The sequence below is a fragment of the Bos indicus genome, chromosome 11 (assembly GCF_029378745.1).
Source record: "Bos indicus isolate NIAB-ARS_2022 breed Sahiwal x Tharparkar chromosome 11, NIAB-ARS_B.indTharparkar_mat_pri_1.0, whole genome shotgun sequence".
In the NCBI taxonomy this organism is placed as follows: domain Eukaryota; kingdom Metazoa; phylum Chordata; class Mammalia; order Artiodactyla; family Bovidae; genus Bos; species Bos indicus.
Genome location: NC_091770.1, coordinates 100,939,543 through 100,956,837, shown reverse-complemented (window position 1 = coordinate 100,956,837; position 17,295 = coordinate 100,939,543). Strand labels below are relative to the sequence as shown.

Genomic DNA, 17,295 nt, shown 5'->3' with positions numbered 1-17,295 from the left:
GCAAGAATACTGGAGCGGGTAGCCATTCCCTTCTCCAGGGGATCTTCCCGACCCAGGGATTGAACCTGCATCCCAGGTGGCACTAGTGGCAAAGACTCTGCCAACGCAGGAGACTTAAGAGACATGGATTCAGTCCCTGGGTTGGGAAGATCTCCTGAAGGAGGGCATGGCAACCCACTCCAGTATACTTGCCTGGAGAGTCCCCCTGGACCGAGGAGCCTGGTGGGCTGCCGTCCGTAGAGTCGCACAGAGTCAGACACGACTGAGCAGCATAGACCTTGTCAAGGTCCCCTTCCTGCATCCGCCTCCTCCCCCTGGCCTTTCTGCCCGGCCTCGGACACCCCAGGAGGCCTGCCCTGCTGCTGCTGCCCCCGTCACTGTCCACAGTCTTCCTCACCCACTGAGGACAAGTCACTTCAGTCTTCTGCTTAAAACATCTTGGCCCAAGGTGAGAGCTAAATCTATAAAACTCTTAGAAGAAAACAAAAGAGTGAATCTTCGTGACCTGGGTTAGGTGAAGCCTTCTTAGATGGGACACCAAAGGCACACGTGACAGAAGGAAAAACAGACGAACTGAACTTCATCAAAAACTCCTGTGTTTCTAGACACCTGAAAAAAAGGGAAAGCCAACCCACCGGATAGGAGAAGACATTTGCAAAGCATGTATCTGTTAAGGGACTTGTCTAGAATGTATAAAGAATTCTTACAGCTCAAAAATAAAAAGATAATTGGGGACTTTCCTGGGGGTCCAGTGATTAGGACTTGGTGCTTTCGCTGCAGGGGGCACAGGTTCTATTCCTGGTCAGGGAACTAGGATCCTGCAAGCCATGCGGCTCCACCAAAAGAAAAAAAAAAAAAAAGGACAGACAGCCCAACTGAAAAAAATGGACATTTCTCCAAAGAAGATATTTAAATGGCCAATGTGCACAGGAGAAGATGTTCAACATGACTACCCAGACCAAAACTACAACAAGATACCACTTCACTCCCCTAAGATGGATATAAAAAAAAGGAGTGTTTGCAAGGATGTGGAAAAACTGGAAGCCTCGGACACAGCTGGTAAAAGTGTAAAATGGTGCAGCTGCTTTAGAAAAGAGTCTGGGGGTTTCTTAAAAGGTTAAAATAAAGTTACCATGTGGCTCTGCAATCTCACTCCCAGGCGTGTGCCCAAGCAAAATGAAAACATACGTCCCCACAAAAACCTCCACACGGATGTTCACAGCAGGATTACTCATAAAATCCAAACACCGGAAACAACTCAGACATTCGTTGACTGATAAATGAAAAAATAAAATGTGGTATGTCACACAAAGGAATATTATTTGGCAAGAGAAAGGAGTAAAGAGCCGACACAGGCTACAGTGGAGATGAGCCTTGAAAACAATATGATAAATAAAGCAAGCTGGGCTTCCCTGGTTGGCTCAGTGGTAAAGAATCCACCTGCCAGTGCAGAAGACACAGGTTCCATCCCTGGTCCAGGAAGATCCCACATGCAACTAAGCCCGTACACACAGCTAGAAGCCCGCTCCAGCCTGTGCGCCATAAGAACAGAAGCCATGGCAGTGAAAAGCCCGAACACCGCAACTAGCGAGCAGCCCCCTCTCTGCAACAAGAGAAAAAGCCCAAGCAGCAAAAAAGACCCAGCATAGTCAAAAATAAAAAGAAGTTAATCCCACGGACTACATACAGTATGATTTCACCTATATTAAATGTCCCAAATTGGCACGGTCAGAAAAATGGAAAGTAGATTAGTTGTTTTCAGGGTTTCGAGGGTGGGAGAATACGTGGGGGGAGATGATTGCTAATGGGTATAGGGTTTCTTTGGAGGTGATGACAATGTTCAAAAATGGAGTGTGGTGACGAGTATACAACTCTATGAATAATATTAAAAAGCACTGAATTGTGTGCTTGAATTGGGTGCATTGTATGGTAAATTATGTTTCCATAAATTTGTCTTATATATTTTAAAAATTGGTCCTCACATCCATTAGGATGGCTATTATTTTATTCTATTTTTAAAATTTATTTGGTTGCCCCAGCTCTTAGTTGCAGTACGTGAGATCTTCAGTTGCAGCATGCAGGATACAGTTCCCTGACCATGGATTGAACCCTGGCCCCCCGTATTGGGAGCATGGAGTCCCAATCAGTGGACCACCAGAGAAGGGCCTAGGATGGCTATTATTATTATTATTATTTTTAAAGCAGATAACAATACGAAGCGTTGGCGAGGATGTAGAAAAGTTGGAAGCCTTGTGCACTGTTAGTAGGAGTGTAAAATGATGCGCTTGCTATGAAAAACAGCTTGGCGGTTCCTCAAGAAATTAAAAATAAAATTACCATATGATCCAGCAATTCCACGACTGAGGATATACTCCAGAGAATCATGTAGGGTCTTGAGGAAACATTTGGACACACATCTTCACAGTAGCATTATTCACGACAGCCGAGAGGTAGAAGCAACACAGGTGTGCATGGATGGATGATGAAGAAACAAGATGTAGTTCATCCCACAATGAAATAGTATGCAGACTTGAAAAGCAGGGAAATTCTAACACATGCTACAGCCTGGATGAGCACCAAGGACATTATGTGAAGCAAATTAAGCCAGTCATCAAAGGACAAATACTGGGTGATTCCACTTATATGCGGTCCCTAGAGTAGCTGAATTCAGTATATGTACTGCTGAAGGGAGCCCTAGAGTAGTTGAATTTATAGAGACAGAAAGTAGAACGGTGAGCGAAGGGGGCGAGAGTGTTTAATGGGGACAGTTTCAGTTCAGTTCAGTTCAGTCACTCAGTCGTGTCCGACTCTTTGCGACCCCATGGACCACAGCATGCCAGGCCTCCCTGTCCATCATTAACTCGCAGAGTCTACCCAAACCCATGTTCATTGAGTCGGTGATGTCATCCAACCATCTCATCCTCTGTCGTCCCTTTCTCTTCCTGCCCTCAATCTCTCCCAGCATCGGGGCCTTTTCCAGTGAGTCAGCTTTTCGCATCAGGTGGCCAAAGTATTGGAGTTTCAGCTTCAACATCAGTCCTTCTAATGAACACCCAGGACTGATCTTTAGGATGGACTGGTTGGATCTCCGTGCAGTCCAAGGGACTCTCAAGAGTCTTCTCCAACACCACAGTTCAAAAGCATCAATTCTTCGGTGCTCAGCTTTCTTCACAGTCCAACTCTCACATCCATACATGACCACTGGAAAAACCATAGCCTGACTAAACGGACCTTTGTTGGCAAAGTAATGTCTCTGCTTTTTAATATGCTGTCTAGGTTGGTCATAACTTTCCTTCCAAGGGGTAAGGATCTTTTAATTTCATGGCTGTAGTCACCATCTGCAGTGATTTTGGAGCCCAGAAAAATAAAGTCAGCCACTGTTTCCACTGTTCCCACATCTATTTCCCATGAAGTGATGGGACCAGATGCCATGATCTTCGTTTTCTGAATGTTGAGCTTTAAGCTCAACTTTTTCACTCTTCTCTTTCACTTTCATCAAGAGGCTTTTTAGTTCCTCTTCACTTTCTGCCATAAGGGTGGTGTCATCTGCATATCTGAGGTTATTAATATTTATCCCAGCAATCTTGATTCCAGCTTGTGCTTCCTCCAGCCCAGCGTTTCTCATGATGTACTCTGCATATATGTTAAATAAGCAGGGTGACAATATACAGCCTTGACGTACTCCTTTTCCTATTTGGAACCAGTCTGTTGTTCCATGTCCAGTTCTAACTGTTGCTTCCTGACCTGCATATAGGTTTCTCAAGAGGCAGGTCAGGTGGTCTGGTATTCCCATCTCTTTCAGAATTTTCCACAGTTTATTGTGATCCACACAGTCAAAGGCTTTGGCATAGTCAATAAAGCAGAAATAGATGTTTTTCTGGAACTCTCTTGCTTTTTCGATGATCCAGTGGATGTTGGCAATTTGATCTCTGGTTCCTCTGCCTTTTCTAAAACCAGCTTGAACATCCCGAAGTTCACGGTTCAGATATTGCTGAAGCCTAGTTTGGAGAATTTTGACACATGGACATCACCAGATGGTCAACACCGAAATCAAATTGATTATATTCTTTGCAGCCAAAGATGGAGAAGCTCTATACAGTCAGCAAAAACAAGACCAGGAGCTGACTGTGGCTCAGATCATGAACTCCTTATTGCCAAATTCAGACTTAAATTGAAGAAAGTGGGGAAAACCACTAGACCATTCAGATATGACCTAAATCAAATCTCTTATGATTATACAGTGGAAGTGAGAAATAGATTTAAGGGACTAGATCTGATAGACAGAGTGCCTGATGAACTATGAACAGAGGTTTGTGACATTGTACAGGAGACAGGAATCAAGACCATCCCCAAGAAAAAGAAATGCAAAAAAGCAAAATGGCTGTCTGAGGAAGACTTACAAATAGCTGTGAAAAGAAGAGAAGCAAAAAGCAAAGGAGAAAAGGAAAGATATACCCACTTGAATGCAGAGTTCCAAAGAATAGCAAGGAGAAATAAGAAAGCCTTCCTCAGCCATCAGTGCAAAGAAATAGAGGAAAACAATAGAATGGGAAAGACTAGAGATCCTTCAAGAAAATTAGAGATACCAAGGGAATATTTCATGCAAAGATGGGCTCAATAAAGGACAGAAATGGTATGGACCTAACAGAAGCAGAAGATATTAAGAAGAGGTGGCAAGAATACACAGAAGAACTGTACAAAAAAGATCTTCACGACCCAGATAATCACAATGGTGTGATCCCTGACCTAGAGCCAGATATCCTGGAATGTGAAGTCAAGTGAGCCTTAGGAAGCATCACTACGAACAAAGCTAGTGGAAGTGATGGAATTCCAGTTGAGCCATTTCAAATCCTAAAAGATGATGTTGTGAAAGTGCTGCACTGAGGACGTCAGCAAATTTGGAAAACTCAGCAGTGGCCTCAGGACTGGAAAAGGTCAGTTTTCATTCCAATCCCAAAGTTTCAGTTCAGGAAGATGAAAAAGTTCGGTGGGTGGATGGTGGTGATGGTTATACAACTACGTGGAAGTACTTAATACCGGTGAACTCCGCACTTAAAAAAGGTTATGGTAATAAATTTTACGTTATGTAAATTTTACCACAATAAAAGAAAAATTGGGGCCAAAGTATATGTATTGGTCCCTCGGGAATGCAGCGTGGCGACACAGATGAAAAGCCATAAAAATGTTCTCGGTCTTTGGTTAAAAAAAAAAGAAAAGAAAATCCCACTTCTGGGAAGTCAAACAAGGCACTGAACCTAAATCGAGGAGTTAGTTCATCAAGGAACTGCTTTTATAACAGGGGAAAAACTGGAACCATCAGGGTTCAATAAATTGTAGAGCATAAACTCACAGGCTGGTTGAATCCACCGGAACAGTTGACAATGAGTTTATATTACGTGGGAAAGTCAAAATGCTGAATGAAAAAAGGAGACAAACGATCCTACATTCGGAATCATCAGATGATATTTAAAAATCCCCGAAGAAGAGGCAGAAAAGAAAGACATCAAACGCGTAAGCATGACTGTCCTCAGGGCAGAGGACTCGGGGACTCTTCTTCCTTCTTCAATTGTTCTGCATTTTCCCAGTTTTTTTTTTTTTTTTCTCACAAAGCTTGTTCTAATTTAAAAACTGGAGAAAACACAAATTTTTAAAAAAAAATTTTAAAAAGCAACCGCCTTGCCATGTTCTGTTTTAAGATGTTTTTCAAAGTTACAGCACAGCTTGGCACTGCCACTCCGAGTCCCTTAAAAGAAAGCATGTGTCCCACACAGAGCCAGTGTCTGGGGTGGCGGCTTCTGTTCTGAGCAGGCGTCAGGCCTTGGAACCAGGTGGGGACCTGCCCCAGACGTGCGTTCATGAAAGGATGTTCGTGGAGGTTGCCCTGGGTCCACCGACCCAGGCTCCTCTGTAAACATCCAGCCAGACACCTCGCAGGAGGGGAGCTTGGAGCCACTTAAAAGGTAGCTGGCAGCGAGAAGCGTGATTGGAAAAAGGCAGCCACCGAGATTTCATGCAAACGAGGAACTTAACACGCGAGGAAACATCACGGCTTTTCCCTTTCCTTGCCAAGCCAGGAGGCGAGAGAAGACACAGGAACATCACAGAGGCACGGCAGCGACTTTCTGTTACAAGAATTAATTAGAAGGGCGAAGAAAGCAGGGTAATCCCTGCTTTGTGATGAAAAGGTTCCTGCCAAAGGCAGCCCAAAGGCTGGGAAAGGAACTGAGGTCTTCTAAGCAGCAACAAGAATGAAAACTGCAGCTTTGACCTAGACCCTTGCAAGCTGTGGGGCCGGTAGGGCTTTAGGTGATTGAGACAGTTGTGCTCCCATCAAGAAAGCTGGGAACACACTGGTGTCATCCCCAACTGTTAACTGGGGGGGGGGGCCCGACACTGCTCAGGACCACATGGCTCCCACCTCCCAGCCACCCAACATGCTGTTCCCTCTGCCTAGAATGCTGTTCCCTCTGCTCCTCACCTGGCTGGCTACCATGCATCCCTGCTCATCCCACTGGCTTAGCAGACTGATCACATGCCTTAGCCTGAGTCCTGGGTGGAACCACCTTCTTCCAACCTTGCTGATGGCTATTCATCCACAGGCTGTGGGTTTGGGTGTCTCACTGGTGCTCCCCAGCTTCCCCGAGTCTCTTCACCCTGTTCTGTAAAGACCTGCACGTCCCTCCCACTAGACTGTGACCCTGGGGACAGGGGCAGTGAATCCTCAGTGCTGAGCATCGTGTCTGGCACACAGTGCGTGCGTGCTCAGTCACTCAGTTGTATCCTACTCTTTGCGACCCCATGGACTTCAGTCTGCCAGGCTCTTCTGTCCATGGAATATTCCAGGCAAGAATACTGGAGTTGGCTTGCCATTTCCTCCTCCAGGGGATCTTCCCGGCACACAGTATGTGCTCAGATGCTCAGTCATGTCCGACTCTTTGTGACCCCATGGACTATAGCCCGTGCCAGGATCCTCTGTCTATGGGATTCTCTTGGCAAGAATACTGGAGTGAGTTGGCATTTCTTCCTCCAGGGGATCTTCCCGTTCCAGGGATCAAACCTGGGTCTCTTAGGTCTTCTGCACTGGCTGGAGTATTCTTCACCACTGGCGCCACCTAGGAAGCCCAGCACACAGTAGGTGCTCCATAAATGCTTGCCAGATGAAGCATGATTTTTATTAACACCTTCTAGGAGGGTATAATCCAGTGAGCAAGTGGAGACAGGCAAGCCCGACAACATGGTTGAGGCTGTCACAGAGTTTCTGCTCTTCACGACCTCTGAATAAGTCTGTTTAACAGCAGCCGCCATTTACTGAGTACCTACTATGTGCCAGGCACCTTGTATTATTTTTTTAAGTCTTCTTTAATTTGCATTTATGTATTTTTGGCCACAAGCCAAGTGCCCCCTGCATCGGAAGGTTGGGGTCTTAACCACTGGACCACCAGGGAAGTCCCACCAGGCACCTTGTTAAGTGCTCTACGTACACTGTATCTCAGAGACCCCCGAACGTGTCCATCGCTGTGTGCGTCTCGCTAACGAGGAACCCGAGGCTTGGGCAGAAGACAGGGACTCGCCCAAGGTCACGTGGAAAACAGCTGAGTCTCTACTCGACCGCAGGCTTGTCGGCCCCAAAGTCGCCGAACCAGACACCCCTCCTTTCAGGGCTCAGAGAGAAGGGGTTGCCTAGGAAGCGGGTGCCGGTGCCCCCTGAGAACCGCTGAAGTCAGCCAAGCCAGCACCAGCGGCACCCGGCCCTGTCCTCTCCAGCCAGCTGGGCCATAAAGCCCGACAGGAATGACACCAGGGCAGTCAGAGAAGCAGGCCGGCCCACATCCGGCGCTGACCGAGCACAGGGAGCTCCGAAGGAGAGGCTTATTTTGGGAAAATGGAAACAAAACAAAGCCCTTTAATTGGAGCCATCTGGGGCGCAGTGGCCTGGGGATGGGGCTGGAGGGGGTAGGGTGGGGAGCTGAGCTGGAAACGCGGGGGTGTCTGCCCTGCCCATCAAGGGCATGAGAACCAGGTGGGGAGAGCCGCTCCCGGCCTGCAGGGGCGCCACAGAGGGCTCCTGGGGCCTGGCTGTCCACGGTTCTCTGCCTCTCCCACCCCGTGTTAGCCCCACTCTTGGTGACCCCATGGACTGCAGCACGCCAGGCCTCCCTGTCCTTCATCATCTCCCGGAGCTTGCTCAAACTCACGTCCATTGAGTTACTGATGCTGTCCAATCATCTCATCCTCTGTTGTCCTCTTCTCCTCCTGCCTTCGACTTTCCCAGCATTGGGGCTTTTCTAATGAATCAGCCTAGCTCTTGGCAATTTGGAGCTCAATGTCTTTTCCAATGAGTCAACTCTTCGCATGAGGTGGCCAAAGTACTGGAGTTTCAGCTTCAGCATCAGTCCTTTCAATGAACACCCAGGACTGATCTCCTTTAGGATGGACTGGTTGGATCTCCTTGCAGTCCAAGGGACTCCCGAGAGTCTTCTCCAACATCACAGTTCAAAAGCACCAATTATTCGGCGCTCAGCTTTCTTCACAGTCCAACTCTCACATCCATACATGACCATTGGAAAAACCATAGCTTTGACTAGATGGACCTTTGTTGGCAAAGTAATGTCTTTGCTTTTTAATATGCTATCTAGGTTGCTCATAACTTTCCTTCCAAGGAGTAAGCGTCTTTTAATTTCATGGCTGCAGTCACTGCAGTCACCATCTGCAGTGATTTTGGAGTCCAAAAAAATAAAGTCTAACACTGTTTCCACTGTTTCCCCATCTATTTCCCATGAAGTGATTGGAAAAGCCCCTGATGCTGGGAGGGATTGTGGGCAGGAGGAGAAGGGGACGACAGAGGATGAGATGGCTGGATGGCATCACCAACTCGATGGACATGAATTTGAGTAAACTCCGTGAGTTGGTGATGGACAGGGAGGCCTGGCATGCTGGGAGTCATGGAGTGGCAAGGAGTCGGACACGACTGAGCGACTAAACTAGAACTAGAATCCCCGTGAAAAGCTGGGTGTCTGTCACGGCACCAGACACCATGACAGCCTGGCTGGATCAGGGCTGGGCCCATGACAGTTCCCTCATCTTTGGGCCGAGAGTCTAAACCCCAAATATGGATCAAAATTGCCAAGTTTATTGTCTAACCTGGGGAGAGAGTGAACAGGTTTTGTCTGATTATTTCCTATGGCTTTGTGTTAAGAAGGATTCTGAGGTCTAGTCTGAACAGAGATGTGACTGAAATGTTGTTGTTATTGCTGTTCAGTTGCTAATTCATGTCCCAACACTTTGTGACCCCATGGACTGCAATATGCCAGGCTCCTGTGTCCTCCAGTTTGCTCAAACTCATATCCATTGAGTTGGTGATGCTATTTAATCATCTCATCATCATGTCGCCCCCTTCTCCTTTCACCTTCAATCTTTCCCAGCATCAGGGTCTTTTCCAATGAGTCGGCTCTTTGCATCAGGTGGCCAAAGTATTGGAGCTTCATCATCAGTCCTTCCAATGAATATTCAGGGTTGATTTCCTTTGGGGTTGATGGTTTGATCTCCTTGCAGTCCAAGGGACACACAAGAGTCTTCTCCAACACGACAATGTCAAAGCATCAGTTCTTCAGCACTCAGTCTTCTTTATGGTCCTACTCTCATTTCCGAACATGACAACTGGAAAAACCAGAGCTTTGACTATATGGACCTGTGCTGGCAAAGTGGTGTCTCTGCTTTTTAATATGCTGTCTAGGTTCGTCATAGTTTTTCTTCCAATACATGTTTGCAAAGAGACGTGGCAGGATATTGAAGCCCGTTGCAATAAATCAGGAAACACGTGAGGGGTTGAGTGGGCATGATGGGGAGGGAGGCAAAGACAAGGAAACTTCCAGAGAGTGGTCTAGTGATCTGGTGAACGCTGAAGTCAGAGGATGAGGAGGGAAGAACTGCAGTTGATTCCTGAGTTCCTTGCTTTGGTAGGTGAGACACCAGGGGAAAGAAGGATGCTTTTACTTTTGAATTTTAAATACACATACAACTTATCATCTTAATCATTGTTAAGCACATGAATGACTGGTATTAAGCACATATGCATTGTTGTGCAACCATTTCCGCCCTCCATCTTCAGAACTTTTCCTTCTCCCAAAACCTCATACCCATTAAACGCTAACTCCTTCTTTCCGCCCCCAGCCCCTGGCAGCCACCATTTTCCTTCCTATCTCTATGAACGTGACTCTTTTAGGGACTCTTATGAGTGGAATCATGGAGCGTTTATCCTTCTGTGTCTGGCTTATTTCACTGAGCATAATGCCCTCGAGGTTCATCCACGTAGCAGCAGGGGTCAGACCCGGGTGTCCTTCCTTTTTAAGGCTGAAAACATCCCGTTGTGTGACTACGGGCACATCTCGCTTGTTCACTCATGGGTGGACGCCGGGCTACTTGCAGGCTCCAGATACTGTGGATAACGCTGCTACGGGCATGGTTTACACGGCGCCTTTATCTTCGGACCCCGCGTGACGTTCAAGGGCTGACTTTCCGGTGAACGCTTGAATGACCCAGTCAAGGGCTCAGGTGGGAGCCTGGGCTATAGGTGCAGGCAGAGCCCCAAATGTCGACCATGACCCCACTTGACAAAGCCAGGGGGCATGAGACGGGGAGAGGGCACAGCTGGTGGCAGGGCTGGTGGGGAGCCGAGAGAGAGCAGGGGAAGGGACGGGGTGAAGCGGCTGGAGCCCCGGGCTGGGCAGGAGAGGCAGGGCCAGGAGGAAGGGCGGGGCCACAGCTCAGGAGTCGGGATTTATCTGGAAGGCTGGGGGGGTCGGTGGTCATTCATTCACGCATTCATCCACAGGTTCCTTGTTCCTGGGAGGAACACAATGCGGCCGTCATCAACGGGGTTCACATTCCAGCTCCGCTGCCTGCTTACCGGCTCTGTGGCCTTGTGTGAAATACCTAACCTCCCTCGTGTGAACTGGGTGTGTGTTTGGAGCGGAGTGACTCAGTTTCCCCATTTGCAAAACGGGCATCACAGTAAGATGGATTCGTGAATAAATGACCGCAAAGCACTTAGAAGAGTCCCTGGCACACACGTGACTAAACGCTCGCTGCTCTTCCATTCACCTACCCAACCAACAGCGCCAGTGCACAGGGCGCCCTGCCCTGGGTGCTGGGGGACAGCTGTGAAAACGGGCATTTTCCCTGCAGCCTGGAGCCAGGGATGGACACGAACGAACCAAAAGCTCAGCTCATGATCTAAACTGGGACAAGGGAAGGTTAGGGCTGCAAGAACACAGAGGCAGGCCCTCTGCCCAGTGCCGGAACCTGGAGGCTTCCTGGAGGAGGTGACCTCAAAGCCTAGCAGGGGAGAGAGCAGCTTGTCCACTGCTGCATCCCCAGGGCTTGGTACAGGGACCGGCGTGTGGTAGGCACTCGGTTGTTTTATGAATGATACGGGTGATCCGAGAGAAGGCGGGAACAGGAAGTCATCCCGGCCGATGCAACAGCAGAGGCAAAGACCGAGAGGAGAGAGGCAGTCTCTGGCCATCATGGGCCCTGCTGACGTGGAGGTGACGCGGCCAGAGTTGGGGAGAGGGGGCGATCCGGAGGCTGCCTGCATCCTCTTGGGTTTGGGGACTTCCCGCTCCTACAACAGCCGGGTCCATCCTGAGCCCAGAGCCGGGCGAGGCGGCCAGGGCCAGCTGGGCCCAGGGCCGTGGGGGGCCGCTTCTGTGGTGGAAGCTAGTCGTGGCTGCTGCCTTGACCCCCTGACCTGCCTGGGGCCCCAGCATTCCAGCCAGAGCCCCCAGGGAGAAGGAAGGAGGACTTGGTCCAATGCAAACACGGACGCCCACTCGACAGGAAGACGCAGTGGAGCCAGGCTCAGAAGACGCAGCCCGCGTCGGGCTCCACAGGGGCCGGCAGGTCCTTCTGACGTCAGCTCCCACCGGGCCAGGCCCCGCTGTCCTCTCCTTCCCTCCACTCTGGCCGGCCAGACCGCCGGTTCCAAGAACACACAGAGCGGCCTCCTAGTCCCCCTGTGCAGTTCCCTTGACCTGGAAGGTCCTCCCTTCTCAGCTCCCGCCACCCTTCAGATCTCTAGGAGGTCCACTCTGGGTATGTCCCCAGAGCGTAAATCTTCATCCACACGGTTCCAGGGGCCTAGCTTATCTTCTTGCTCCATGATGCCAGGGCAGATGCTGACCGGATGCTGGATGCCAGAGAACTGGTCCACCCTGGGCAGCCCCCAGCAAGGAGCCCATCCCCCACACCCCTGCAGCCTTCCCCAAGCTCGGGGGCTCAGGGCTCACCCGCTCAGGGACTTAAGGGTCCTTCCAGAAGGTTCTCGGGAATTTAAGAAAATGGACAAGCAGAAGGGAGACCCCACTGACCGGAGCCTAGCCAAAGGCTGAGGCTCTGACGGGCCTAACCTGGACGCTTACCTTCCAGAAGGGCAAGAGCACGGTGGGGAGGGTCCCAAGGTAGCCGGTGGGACCCTAGGCACTGATTTCACGCTCAGAGCCTCAGCTTCCCTGTCTATACGGGTTCAGATGGTGCTGGGATGGGGGTGCAGGCTTGGTGGGGTTCCCAGCACATGGGAAGGATCCCCCGATGAACATCCACCTCCCCCCTCACACTTCTCCCCACCCCCGGCTCCAGCCTGTCCACTTCCCAGGGCCTCCGTGGAGGCCGAGGAGCCGCCAGCCCCCACCGCTGCCTTTCATCCCAGACAGGAAGGCTCAGCTGGGCGACTGGACTCGGGGATTCGGAGCAGATGTCTGCAAGCTTGCGGGGGGCTGGGAAAGCGGCGACCTCCTTCCAGGGCTGACGGCCGCCTGTCCCTCCCCCGCCCCTCACCCCTCTCCCTCCGGAAGACCCGGGCCCCCACTCCCGAGCTGCCACCCACGAGGTCAAGGAGAGAGGGGGTGAGGTCGGTAGAGGCGGCCCGAGGGCTGGGAGAGGCTCCCCCAACCACCTCCTCTGAGATCGGGCCCCCACTGGGAGCTCCTGAAGACCCCAGACCTGTTCTCCCTGTTACTGTGCCATCCGTGGCTCGGGGTAGAGAGAACCAAAGTGGAATGGAACCAAAGACGGGGCACGTCCGGGGCTGCTGTGGGTCCCTAGCACCCCTCCTGCATAGACGGAACCCAGGGTCGGGACGTGTTTTGGGAGCCTGCTGGGCGAATGTTTCTCAAGCCTTTCGGAAGAGGCCGCCTTCAAGGGGAGCCGCAGCCTGAGCCGCTCTGAGCAGAGGCCCCTGGTCACACACAAGGACGGCCCCAGCTCCTGTAAGCACTGGGCCGACCTGAGCCGGGGGGCCGGGACAACCACCCCAGGAGGGGCGGCTCTCACCCCATTTGACAGGGCACGGGGAGGGGGTGGTGGTCGCGCAGCGAGTGGCTGTGCTGAGCCCGAGGGCAAAGCCTGCTCTGAGTCCTCAAGGCAGCAAAAGAGAGCCCTGAGCTGGGCCCAGAGCACAGGATGGAGGAGGTGATGCTGTCACTCACTCATTCATTCACTGTGCAGACCCTTCCAGAGCCCCTCCTGCCTGCCTGGTGCTGTACAACACAACACAATGGGAAGAACAAGGTGTGTGTGTCTGTGTGTGTGTGCCCCGCACAGGGCCCGGCACACACCGAGAATAAATGGGGAGAACAATGGTGTGCATGTGTGTGTGTGTGTGTGTGTGTGGTACGTGGTGTGTGTGGTGTATGGTGTATATGTGTGCGTGTGTGTGTGTGTGGTAAGTGCATATGTGTGGGGTGTGTATTGCATGTGTGTGTGTGTGTGTGTGTGGTGTGTGTGTGCACGTGCATGCAGCGTGTGTGACCATGTGTGCACATGTGTATGGTGTGTCTATGTGTGTGTGCGTGTGCGCGCGCCCCACACAGGGCCCGGCACAGAGCGAGAATAAACAGGAAGTGCCCCAGATGAAACTCACCGATGCTCCCCGCCCCTGCCGCCTCATCTGTGCCTGCCCTGGGCTCCACCCACACAAGCCCCACATCAGCCAACCCCACACCCTCTGTCACGGAACACAGTGTCTCCCACAGCCTCCACCCAGTCCCAGATTCCTTCTCCTGTGGCCTTGGGGTCCTGCCAGGCCAGTCTAGCCAGTTCCCCCAGCCTCTCTCCCCACACTGGCTTCCTGTCGCCCTCCTGGATAGAGACCCTGCCCCATCCCAGCTGTCCCATTCCATCGACAAGCCCCACCTGGCAGGCCTGGCAGGTCAATGGGAGGTGTCAAGGCCCGTCAAGACCCCAGAGCAACTGAGCTTCTTGGGGTGGCAGTCAGCACCAGCCTGCTCTTCTGAGAAGGCTCAGGGTTCCCCCACCCACCACTTCAGTCCCATCTCCCAGCCCTCCCCAAGGCACTGTCACCCAGAGCTGGGAAGAACAGACTCCACAGGTGGGTGGAACTCATGTCAAGGAGTTTATGCTCAGCTCTTGGATGTACACAGAGGCCGGTAACACTGAGCAGCTCTGTGTCTTTGGGCCAAAGACTTAACCTCTCTGAACCTCAATTTTCTCATCTGAAAAATAGGGATACATTCCCGTAATTCTTTATCCAGGCTCTGGATGTAGTGTAGAATTCAGAACTTTCCAGAGTTTGGAGAGATGATACAGTCCTTTTACCATGGACTGTGTTAACACCCCCAGCTGGGTCTGGGGCCAACAGCCATATTCAAATAACATCTCAGTAACCAAACGTATGACTATTCACTCTAGGATCAACAAGGTCTATAAAGAGCCTCAGGGCAGGTCGAGCAGCCAAAATGAGTGTATAAAAATACTCTGAGTTCTCCAAGCTTTGGGAGATTTTGAACCCACAGATAAGGGAGTAGGGACGGTTTGAAACACTCCCTCCCTGAGAGGGGTCTGGAGGGGGTGGGGGGCCAGGAGGGCATGTTTTATTTCCATTCCCTGCAATGGGGGCAGTGCCAGGAGTGAAGGGCTGGGTCCAGACTCTGGATTCTGATTGCCAGGGACCTAAGGGGCTTCCCAGACACTGCAGTGGTAAGGACTCCACCTGCTAATGCAAGAGACCCAAGAGACATGGGTTCGATCCCTGGGTCGGGAAGGTGCCCTGGAGTAGGAAATGGCAACCCCACTCCAGTATTCTTGCCTGGAAAATCCCACAAACAGAGGAGCCAGGCGGGCTACAGTCCATGCGGTCGCAGAGTTGGCCACTAGTGAACACACACACGAGGGCTCCTGTGCCCTGGCCTGGGGTTGGGTGGAGGGAGGCTTGGACACAGCAGAGGGGCCAGGCCATCCGTCCCGTTACCCGGCAGCCCGGTGAAACTTGGCTCCTGCCTTGAAGATAACCCTCCCTGGGATGAACAGGCTGGCTCCATCCCCGAGAACACCCCCAGGGACGGCACACAAACTTAGGGGTTCACTGAACCCCGGAAGGCACCCGTTAAGCCAGGACGAGGAGCCTAGGCCCCAGATAGCCGACCAGCTGACCCCGGATGGGTCACCCCCCTCCTCACCCAGAACAGCTCTGGGTCTAGGATGGACAATCTGGGCACGGCTCTGGCACCCAAATCCACTGCTCTGTAAAGGGCTCCCAGGAGGCTTCCCACCCCTCCCAGACCCAAGGGACACCCATCAGTTTATCCTTTCAGATAGCTCCGGACATAGGTCCCATTCCTGCTGTGGTGGTTGTTCAGTCGCCTAGTAGCAGCGGACTCTTCGAGACCCCATGGACTGCAGCAGGCCAGGACTCGCTGTCCCATTCCTGAGCAACGCCCCCTGCCCCCCATCTGGATCCTATAGCTAACCCAGGGGACCTGTAGCCCGCGATGGTGGGAAAGGGGACAAGGGGGCGGTAGTGCCGCCCCCTCCCCCCCGCCCCCGCTTCCCTTCCGGAGCGCGCTTACCAAGGTTGAGGGTGATGTTGACCGAGGTGGGGTACTGCACTCCGAAGGCCATGGACGGGCTCTGCCACCACGTGCTGTCGTCCTGGCTGTGGAAGTCGGTGAGGTAGGAGGCGTTGTGATGGCGTGCGGGGTCGGCGGCATCGCAGCGCTGGCACGGCGCCCCCGCGCCCTGGGCACCCACGTGCGGGCAGAAGTCCTCGGGCGGGCGGCCGCACGTGTGCGAGGCCTCGGCGAGCCGGCCGAACGCCGCGTTCTCGAACACCGGCAGGCAGCGCTGCGGGCGCCCCGCGCCGTCGTAACACGCGCCCATGCCCGCTCCGGCCGCGCGCAGCGCCAGGAGCGCCAGGCTCAGCAGGAGCGCCGCCGCCGTGCCCATGGTCGGGGGACCCCCGACGACCCTGCGCTCAGCCGTGCGCGCCCGGCTCTGCGCGCCCGCCTCGGGTCCGGCTCCTCCGGTGGGCGCGGACCGCGCCTCCCCTCGGCGGGCGGGCCCCACTGCGGGAGGGAGGGACGGACGGCGGGCAGCACCCCACCTCCCGACCGCTCCGTCCCTGGGCGCTCACTCCCACCTGGTGGACGTGCCCGGGAGTGCCCGGCTGGGGACTCAGCCCCGCGGCTGCCTTGCCCTGGCTCTGCTGGGAGAACCTTGGCTCTCTGAGCCTCAGTGTCCTCATCTGTAAAATGGGATGGGTGGTGATACAGGCTCATTACCGCGATTGTGAGGTTTCAATGGCTGCTGACGTGGAAACCTCTCCCCAGTGCCTTTCAAGTCCTGAGATAAAAGGGGACATGCGGGTTTTTAAAAATCCGGTCTTTCCCATTGCATGTTTCCTCCCAGCAGTGAAGTCACCCTAGGCAGGATCCTACAATGGTTCCTTACGTCTGCACGGTTCCATTAACTCTAAAAATTGCTTTTGCTGCTGGCTTTTCTCTGCTCTCAAAGCAGAGATTCTAACCTGATATTTGTGACCAAGGATTTGTGTCTCATCCGCAAACATCACTTGAGAGAGAAGCCTTCCCTTCCCCCACCCCCAGGAGATGTCCTCTTATATTCTCCATTCATTAAAATTAGTAAACCAAGAGAGAAAGCCATATGCTCATATAAATACATGCTAGAGAAAACACTTGATAAAACTTAGTAGCCTTTCCCAGAAAAACTCTAAAGAAAATAGGAATAAATTTCTAAACATGCTCAGGACTATCAGGTGTTCTTGCTTGAGACTGGGAAGGTAGAAGTGGGAGGAGGATCCATTCAGTTCAGTTCAATTCAGTTGCTCGGTCTTGTCTGACTCTATGACCCCATGGACTGCAGCACACCAGGCCTCCCTGTTCATCACCAGCTCCTGGAGCTTACTCAAACTCAGGTCCATGATGAGTCGATGATGCCATCCAACCATCTCATCTTCTATCGTCCCCTTCTCCTCCCGCCTTC

General features: G+C 52.1%; 1 protein-coding gene across 1 annotated transcript in view; it reads right to left on the bottom strand.

The window, feature by feature from the left end:
* Positions 1-16,318, bottom strand: part of LAMC3 (laminin subunit gamma 3) — a 67,525-nt gene extending 51,207 nt beyond the window's left edge. Inside the window, exon 1 of the mRNA XM_019971030.2 lies at positions 15,864-16,318. Within this exon, the coding sequence (XP_019826589.2) occupies positions 15,864-16,239 (376 nt within the window). The 5' untranslated portion in view covers positions 16,240-16,318. The remainder of the gene's footprint in view (positions 1-15,863) is intronic.
* Positions 16,319-17,295: the final 977 nt, after the last annotated feature.